At 36.8% G+C, this 9,511-nt stretch overlaps 2 protein-coding genes across 3 annotated transcripts in view; both read left to right on the top strand.

The window, feature by feature from the left end:
* The window catches only part of LOC308706334 (uncharacterized protein), a 3,166-nt gene extending 1,381 nt beyond the window's left edge, over positions 1–1,785 (top strand). The window contains exon 2 of the mRNA XM_081391932.1: positions 224–1,785. Coding sequence (XP_081248058.1) covers positions 224–975 — 752 coding nt within the window. The 3' untranslated portion in view covers positions 976–1,785. The remainder of the gene's footprint in view (positions 1–223) is intronic.
* A 397-nt stretch (positions 1,786–2,182) lies between these two features.
* LOC308705123 (uncharacterized protein) lies at positions 2,183–9,245 on the top strand. 2 transcript variants are annotated; one of them, XM_081389987.1, is made up of 5 exons: positions 2,183–2,251; positions 3,471–3,621; positions 6,592–6,708; positions 7,631–8,646; positions 9,103–9,245. In XM_081389987.1, the coding sequence occupies exons 3-5, from the start codon at positions 6,651–6,653 to the stop codon at positions 9,178–9,180; spliced, it is 1,152 nt and encodes a 383-aa protein (XP_081246113.1). In that variant the 5' UTR covers positions 2,183–2,251; positions 3,471–3,621; positions 6,592–6,650; the 3' UTR covers positions 9,181–9,245. The 2 variants fall into 2 exon arrangements, with proteins under 2 accessions (XP_081246113.1, XP_081246112.1); XM_081389986.1 differs by lacking the exon at positions 2,183–2,251 and having other exon boundaries at positions 7,631–9,240.
* The last annotated feature ends 266 nt before the right edge of the window (positions 9,246–9,511 follow it).

Here is a 9,511-nt window from a genome sequence, read left to right as displayed (position 1 = left end):
AGAATTGTATACAATATTATTATTATTAGACCATTTCTATTGTTTTTGTGAATATAAACATTATGTAATTATTATAATTTAAAAAATAACATAAAAATAAATATTTTAATGGCCTTCCTGCCATTAAATTTCACCTTTAATTGTTTCATCTGTTTAATCGTTTACATTTCACAATTTTTCCTTTTAAATAGATTGTTGACAATCTTTCGTATCTTCGTTTTAGACGTGTTGGAACAGAATGAGTTGCAGGAGAAACACCATCAGCTTCACTTCACAACTGGAGACAAATCAGGAGGCAAAAATTATTTCATCTGCCCGCAGTGTGGAAAGAGCTTCCCGCATAAAGGAGACCTCAACAAACACACGAGAATCCACACCGGAGAGAGGCCGTTCACATGCGGTCAGTGTGGAAAGAGCTTCACGCAGAAAGCAAACCTTGACAGACACCTGCGAGTTCACACTGGAGAAAAACCCTTCACATGCTCTCAGTGCGAACGCAGTTTCACATCCACATCCATCCTCAGGAATCATCTGCGCCGTCACTCTGGAGTGAGATCCTTCAGCTGCGATCAGTGCGATAAGAACTTCATTTTGGCCAAACTACTGAAAAGACACCTGAAGATGCATGCAAACCAGAAGCCTCACTTGTGCTCTTTTTGCGGGAAGAGTTTTTCACAACTGGAGTATTTCAACGAGCACCAGAAAATGCACATCGGTGGAAGACCTCACAAGTGCTGCGAGTGCGGGAACTCTTTTAAAACGGCCGACTCCTTGAGACGACACCAGAGGATTCACACCGGAGAGAAGCCGTACACGTGCTCGCACTGTGGGAAGAGTTTCATTCAGTCAGGACACCTGAGAGCGCATGAGAGATTACACACGGGAGAGAAGATGTACCAGTGCTCTTCATGTGAGAGGAGCTTCACACGCTCAAGTGAACTACTGACTCATTTGAGAAAGCCTTGCCCACTGTGAGCAAAGTTCACATCCCATTCGTCAATCAGAAGCATCTTCAGGCTATTGAATCTCCATCTTTAACAGCTTAATTTTGGAAGCTGATGCAGATCTGTAGTCTTGCGTTTACTTTAATGTTACTTCTTTTGCACTGAAAACTTTTCTCACAGCATGTGAACATGAATGCAAGATTTTTTGTTGTTAGATATGCACACAATGCTTTTCCAACGTTGTGAATTCACATCTGAACTCTTTCCCCGCCATTGACGAAAATTTACGTCATTTGTGAGAAAACTTTCTGGCTTTCTGTGTTTTCACTGTTATGCGGTAGGGGGCGCTATTACGCATCTTCTGAAAGAGTGCTGCTTGAAACATAGGTGAAGAAGAAACAGAAACAAATGATATCATATGTACACATATGCATGTGTAAAATAACGTGATCATCAATATTAAACAGCATAATAATCAAAATTGCCGTATTAAATGTCGACCCAGGACGAGCTATAGGACTGTGCAAGCATTATGGGTGTTGGACTCGATCTACTGCATTTGTGTTTTGATCATCATTCTGAATCCAATCCAGACATCTTTTTTTTTTTTTTTTAATGTTTGTTTTTTTGCTTAAAATAGTGCTTTTTGTCCTATGAAACTTACCCATATTCAAGTGTTGATGATAAAAGAATGCTTGTTGAAGCTAGAATAAAACTTAAAAGAAGTGGATCTGTTCTTTCTTTTGATGTATTGCATGTTCAAATATTCATACAAAACGTTCTGGGAGCCATGACAATTATTATTTTTTTTAAAATGGTCAAAAACGCTGGCTGGCATTGTAAAAAAAAAAAAAAGAAGGGAAAAAGTTAAGTATGTATTATTGTGTAGACTTCTATATTTACAATGCATATAAATTCAAGGTTTTGTTGGTTTAAAGCAAAAGTACATTTAATTGTGCATGTTTTAGCATGTCATGCGTTTCCTTCGAAGTGTTAATTTTAGGTGTTGACAGCTCACTGTTTGTTTTCACTGTTTTAATTACCTTTTTTTACTTGCATGTGTTTCATTTAAATTATCTTGTGGTGAAACAAATATATTTTTACAAGTGCAAACATTCGGTGTGGGCTCTGACATGCTTTCACACACGGATCCAGGGGCGGGGCCAGAGGGGCACTGGCCAGAGCTGAAATCTGATTGGCCCCTGAAGTGGTCTTGCCCTGTCAATCATGAACTCGCAGCTGATCCCAGGCACTTACGCGCGCATGATTCAAGTAAGGATTGTATGGACGACGCAAAAGCATTTCAAGTAAGTGTTTAAAATGAATGTGCACAGTTCAACTGAATGATAAAGTTTGCGCACTTTAACTTGACGCTGTTGAACCTACTTTAAAAAACCTTCAGCTGAAATAAAAGCGTGCGTTTATCTCTAAAACAGGAGCGAGTGGAAGATTAGCTAGTTCGTTAGCCTACTATGGCAACATTAGCAATGTGGCAATCATCGACAGGTAGAAAAACTGGCATTTTGTTTAAAATGATGGTAAGATAAAGATACTCACGGTACATAGAGGTGTGTTAAAATGTTTGGTTGAAAATAAATGTATAAATTAACTGAAATGACAGGGCAATGTCTTACACTGCAGTAAGGATGAAACGGAAACGGTTTTTTTTTATTCCAGATGGTCTGTATTACCGTTTCACATTTTAATTGTCATTAAAACCTAATTCGAATTTTGCAGTATGTTCTAATTCATACTTGAAGCCAGAGGGCGCCCTCGTGCAGAGAGTACAAGTTAGACTTTTCTTTTATTATAAAAGCTTTCGTGTAACAATAGTGGTACATAAAGACAGTTTTAGAGAAAAGTAAAAATAAATGAAGTGTTTTATATGTTTACTTTAGTGCTGTGAAATTGATTAATCACATCTAACAAGAGTTTTGATTTATATACTCTATATACACAGATATTTGTGTAAACAGTGGTTTATGATCACCGTAATTACATTTTTGTGTTTTGAATTTTTCCAACAGAAATAACAAGTGAAAAAAGACCAAAAATAATAAATAAATAAAAATGTCTGTATGTTGATCACAAAATGTACTAATTATATCAATATCACAACTGTTTACAAAGAAAATAATTGCTGTGTAATAAACACAAGAAACACATGATAGCAACAATATATGGTTTATTAGTGTTCCTCAAGCCATCTCAGGTATTTTCATAAGAAAAAATTATATTGATAATACAGTGCTAATTGAAATGGCCATTATCACAGTATAGAATACTGCAAAATACTGTGTTTGTGCCTCAATCTGTAATAAGCATCATCAGATCGTAAAATAAGTCATTTAAAACATTCGCTGGATTTTTTTAAATTAGTTTTTTTTTAGCAAAACAGTATTAATTTACTAAATTGTCATGTGTTGATGACAAATCTTTGATAGGTGTAATAATTATACAAGAATACAAATTGTCACAGCACAGAATAGAAATCACACATTGTCTAATGTAGTATCTGTGTTTCAGACCTGATGAAAGAAACAAAGTAAAGTGGAAGAGAAACGCCAGTGGTGTCAGAAACTTCATGATCTCGATACAGAGGCGGAGAGACGTTCTCCTGATCTCAGGGCGGAAACACAGAAATCAGCCTGCTCTTCTTTGGTCTGGCTGATAAGAGGTGATGCACTCTTGTATCATTTAAGTTACATAAGAAAAAAAAAAGAACAAAACCTCATACTTATTAATTTACTTTATTACTGAACAAATTGTCTTCAGGCAACTGTAATCAAAGGGTTTAAATTGAAAAAACTTGTGAGAAATCTCGTGACAATTCCCATACATAGTGTACTTCTAACCCTTCTTTGACTTCTGATTTGTGAAATATTTGACTATACGGTTTTGGCCAGTTAACCCTTTCCTGAGATCCTAACTTTAATATTCTTTTTTTTTTTTTTTTTTTTTTTTTACAGTAGTTTTTTCTTTTTCTTCTTAACTTCACTTTTCTGATTTATGAAATATTATATTTCATATATATCTGATTTATGAAATATTTGGCACTTCCATGAGAGCCAAACTTTAATATTCTGACATTTTAATTTTTTTTTTTTTTTTTTTTTTTTTTTAAAGGACCTTCCTAGAGTCCTTAACTTCACTTTTCTGATTTTTGAAATATATCACAGTGCAGTTTTGGACTGTTAACCCTTCTTTGAAACCTTCACACCACTTTTCTGATTTGTGAAAGATTTTATACTGTAAAGTAGGGTTGTAACGGTATGATGTTTTCACGGTATGATAATTGTCTCAGGAAATATTAAGATTTCACGGTATATGGTATTAAACAGTCATTATTATTATAATCATCAGCTACAATGACCCTTAAACGAATGAAAACAGATAGGCTTTTTTTGGTTGAACCAAAAGCTTGAACCATAGGCTTTTTTGTTTTTTTGAGGAAAACATTTCAGGATTTTCTACACACAATGGACTTCAATGGCAACCAGAATATTGAAGTCCAAATCAATGCCGTTTCAAAGGGCTCTGCACGATCCCAGCTGAGGAATAGGGTCTTATCTGGTGAAACGATCTGTAATTTTCTTAAAAAAAAAAAAAGTACTGTATATACTTTTTAACCACAATTTTTCGTCTTGTGCTGGTCTGCGACGTGCCACGTATTACGTCATCACATTGGAAAGGTCACGAAAAAAAGAAGAAAATAATAAATTAAAACAAAGATGTCGGACGATTTTGAAGTTGGAAGAGAAAATGAGATGGAATTTTTCGCCCTTCCCTACCTTCTTGAACCGGAGTACACAGACAAATAACTTAGAAAGATGACGTGACTCGTGACCTTTCCAACGTGATGACACAATGCATGGCGCATTCAGTGTATTTCACGATGAAATATAAGCTTTTAAAGCTGCAGTCTGTAGTATTTCCTCTTTGTCGCCCTCTCTGTTCAAAATCTGCAATTGCAGTCATTCACGGAATTATGAACTTTACGTGGGTTGTGCCTCAGCTCTGCCCAGCGCGGATGAATCCAATGTTTTGAGGAGAGCGTGCGGCTGTCAGTGTGGATCCTGGCATTCGCAGTGGATACTGTCATTCGCACTTTTTGGAAGTATGACCAACATAAGAATTTTCACTGGAAAATGTTCTGAAGAAGTAACATCCACTTTTGTTCTGACCAACTAAGGGGGAAAAAGCATTGCAGTAAATCACGCTGATTAAATCTAACGTTTGCTTACGTGCAAATTATACTTTGTTCTCAAATTGTTAATGTTAACAACATCAGCATTGCATGGCTACATGTAATACCCCTCTGATATTTATCCTTGTTTTCGCATGGGCCGGTTGCACTCTGTTTATTTTGCAGTCTCTAGTCTTTTGCGTTTTACAACGGGTGAATCTCTAGTTGTCACTGGTGATTTTCGTTTGAACTTTTCTGGAACCGCCATCAAATTAATAAGTGTAATTATATCAAGTGCTATAAGGCTATAAATCTCCACCTCCAACATCCTCACACACAATATAGCCTACTAGCCGAGACCCCTCCTTTATGTGTACAGATGTGACAGAATGACGCAAAGACATGCTCGAATTTCCCGCGGAAATAGATTTACAGTGTATAGCAGTCTTTTGCGCTGTATATTCATAGACATGCATATAGCATATATTTGTTTATTTATTCATCCATCTTCGCGCATTTTACGTTACATCTGTGTTATATTGTAATATTTGTATTGTATTTCCTCAGCAACACAGAAACAATACGGCCTTAAGTTATAAAAGGAACATGCCTTTATCTGCACGGACGGATGGTGTTCGTGAATATGATAGAACATGTTCGACGTATTTCCTCCTTTTGCAGCCACTCTTCATCCACATTTCTTGCAAACTGGATATCCATCTTCAAGGACAACCCCGCGTTTGTTTTTCGGATACCCAAAGTATTTCCACACTGCGGACTTAAAAAAAAAAATTCGGCCAGGGATAGAGATTAGAATTGGCAGCCTCTGTCTCAGACATTTTCTCCTCGGTACATGTATGGGTGGAGTCTAAGGTGTCAAGTGGAAAGAAGTTGCAAATGTGCAGGTGAGATCTGGTTTCATTTTATTCTCCAAAACCATGGATAAGCAAATGTTCACGATATGATTATCGCAATAAACCGCCATGCTGGAATACCGTTAAAACCCTACTGTAAAGTTAGGCCAGATTTACTAAATAGGGCACATTAGCATGAGACTGCAGTCCCATAACAGCACTGATGGGAGTGGAAAGTCTGGCAGGTGAATTCACACAGAGCCAGCTTATTTCCATAATGACCAGCTTTAGCAGTGCAAATTAAAAATAACATGACTTGGCAAACGATATGTTCAGATAACATAAGTGGAGAAAATTCTCTCTCTTTTAGCATATGCTCTCTGTTCACACTGGTGCCTCCATCAGACGGGTTAACAGACTCAATATTACTATTTCATTAAATTCATTATTTAGTGCAGTTAAAGACTGAACTGTGAAATATTTCTCAAATCTGACCTGACTATAGTACCCAGCTTTCAAACTTAGAAGCTATCTATTTAATGGCTTGAACAATTGGGCCATTTCAAACTGCAAACTATCCTTGCCTAATATTCCCATCTTCCCACAGGAGAAGCAGCAAGCAGGAGGAATTACTCCAGGAGAAACTACGGACATACTATTGTAAAGATGGAGATTAAGGAAGAACCCTGCAGAATAAAAGATGAAGATACAGAGGAACAAATAGGTTGGTGTTTTCCTTCATTCTTTTTAATGATTGATGAGGAACATTAAGATGAAAACTAATATACAAAATATTAAAGGGTTAGTTCACCCAAAAATGAAAATTCTGTCAGTAATTACTCACCCTCATGTTGTTCCAACCCCGTAAGACCTTCGTTCATCTTCAGAACACAAATTAAGATATTTTTGATTAAATCTGAGAGCTGGATCACTCCTCCACAGGCTAATGGACACTACAACTTGCTGGCCCAGAAAATATATTAAAGAGATCGTTAATATAGTCCAAGTGACTACAGTGGCTCAATCTTAAGTTTATAAAGTGAGGAGAATACTTTTTGTGCGCAAAAACAAACTTTATTCCACTTTTCATTTCCTTCTCTCTGGGCATTGAGTCTTTTCACGTAGTGTAATAGTGTAGCGCGTCTGTGTTGCACGTCACCTCGTAGGCTCACTATTGGGCGACGCTGGTCATGCGTGTGATACGTGGTGTCGTGCAACACAGACACGCTACGCTATTACACTACGTGAAAAGACTCGAGGCCCAGAGAGAAAGAAATGAAAAGTGGAATATTTTTGTCGTTATTTTTGTTTGTTTTTGCGCACAAAAAGTATTCTCGTCACTTGATAAACTTAAGATTGAGCCACTGGAGTCACTTGGACTATACAGTATTAACAATGTCTTTAAGCCTGCAGGAGGAGTGATCTTGCTCTCAGATTTCATCAAAAATATCTTAATTTGTGTTCCGAAGATGAACGAAAGTCTTACGGGGTTGGAACAACATGAGGGTGAGTAATTACTGACAGAATTTTCATTTTTGGGTGAACTAACCCTTTAAACTAGACACTAGACTCAGTTGTAAAGTAGTTTTTTGTTAAATGCAAGCTCACTTATATTTCTGTTTGTTCTCATTTGGTTTTGATTTTAGACTCGATGGAAGCAAAAGCAGACAAACACCAACGGTTTCAAAAACCTCAACAATTCAAAAATGAAAATGGTGCCATTTCACCGACTGAAGAGAACTACAAACAAAAACAAGCTGGAAAAGCTGGACTCAAAGGACCTCTTACTTGCTCTGAGTGTGGAAAGAGTTTCATGCGTGAAATAAACTTAAATGAGCACATGAGGATTCACACTGGAGAAAATCTGTTCTCGTGCACTGAGTGTGGAAAGAGTTTCACTCTGAAAGGACACTTAAATGTGCACATGAGGATTCACACTGGAGAAAATCTGTTCTCGTGCACCAAGTGTGGAAAGAGTTTCACTCTGAGAGGACACTTAAATGTGCACATGAAATCTCACCCAGAAGGAGGACCTTTCACCTGCTCTGAGTGTGGAAAGACTTTCATGCGTAAAGGACACTTAAATGAGCACATGAGGATTCACACTGGAGAAAATCTGTTCTCGTGCACTGAGTGTGGAAAGAGTTTCACTCGGAAAGGACACTTAAATGTGCACTTCATGAGATCTCACACTGGAGGAGGACCTTTCACCTGCTCTGAGTGTGGAAAGAGTTTCGTGAAGGAAAGAAACTTATATTTGCACATAAAATCTCACACTGGAGAATATATGTTCACATGCACTGAGTGTGGAAAGAGTTTTAAATCCAATAGTAAACTCAAAAATCATTTGCTCATTCACTCAGAGGTGAAGTCGTTCAGCTGTGATCAGTGTGATAAAACATTTGTTAAGGCATCATACTTAAAATCACACCTTCAAGTTCATTCTGCTGAGAAGAACCACATTTGTTCTTTTTGTGGAAAGAGATTTTCACGACCGCAATTTTTAAAACAGCATGAGCATATTCATACTGGTGTGAAACCTTATTTGTGCTCTGACTGTGGGAAGACCTTTATTTTTTCCAGCGACTTGATAAAACACCAGAGAGTTCACACTGGAGAGAAACCGTACAAGTGCTCACACTGTGGAAAGTGTTTCTCTCAGGTAGGAGCCGTGAAATCTCATGAGAGAATTCATACTGAGAAATCTAAACGAAAAATTCATAAGAGAAAGCATTGCCTGAAGTTGTCTAGTAAAAAGAATTAATGTTCAGATCAATCACTTTCAAGCAAATAGTTTGATATTCTGATAAAGCAAAAGATGGAATTCTTGAAGCAACAGCATCTGAGAGAGAAATTTGTGCATTTCATTCATGAGGATTGGTGAAGATTGTTTCTTTAACGTTGTAAATTGTGGGGAGGTCAAATGACTCAATTTTTGTAGGAATGCTTTTATGTTTGGGGAGAAAATGTGGTAAATCTAATTGAATGACACCAGTCTATTAAATCATATGCTGAACATGTTTAGTTGCTTGACAAAGTTAGTCTGGCTGTTAAGAGGTGATGCATTATTATTAATGTCATATCTATGTCAACTTACATCTTGTGTAATTTGTTACAGAAATGGAAACAAAAAAATATCTCAACGTGCTTACCGACTGAATTAATGAGAAAATCTCTTCAGGCAACTGGAATCTAATTAGCTTTGATTGCTACGCATGGTAATGAATTAACCCTGCATTAATAAAATCACTGTTTTAAAGTAAAAAGTTATATTTCTTTAATTTTTCTTTCTTTCACAAATGAAATCAAAGAGCGTGCATCTTTGTACCCAATGAGTTGTAATATTGCATTTGATATTTTATCACCGCAGTATAGATAGCAAATTGTTCTTTCAAGCTAAAAATGACTCCCAGAACATTGTTCTTATGAATATAAATATTAACAAGAAGCAAAGGATGTGATCTTACGTTATGAAAGTCTGGAGCATTAAAGTTCCAGTAAAAATGACTGAAGTGTGTCTGCTTCAT

The sequence above is a fragment of the Scardinius erythrophthalmus genome (assembly GCF_964197995.2).
Source record: "Scardinius erythrophthalmus genome assembly, chromosome: 17".
NCBI lineage: Eukaryota > Metazoa > Chordata > Actinopteri > Cypriniformes > Leuciscidae > Scardinius > Scardinius erythrophthalmus.
Note: the sequence above shows the minus strand (reverse complement) of the source record. Positions and strands in the feature narration are given on the sequence as shown.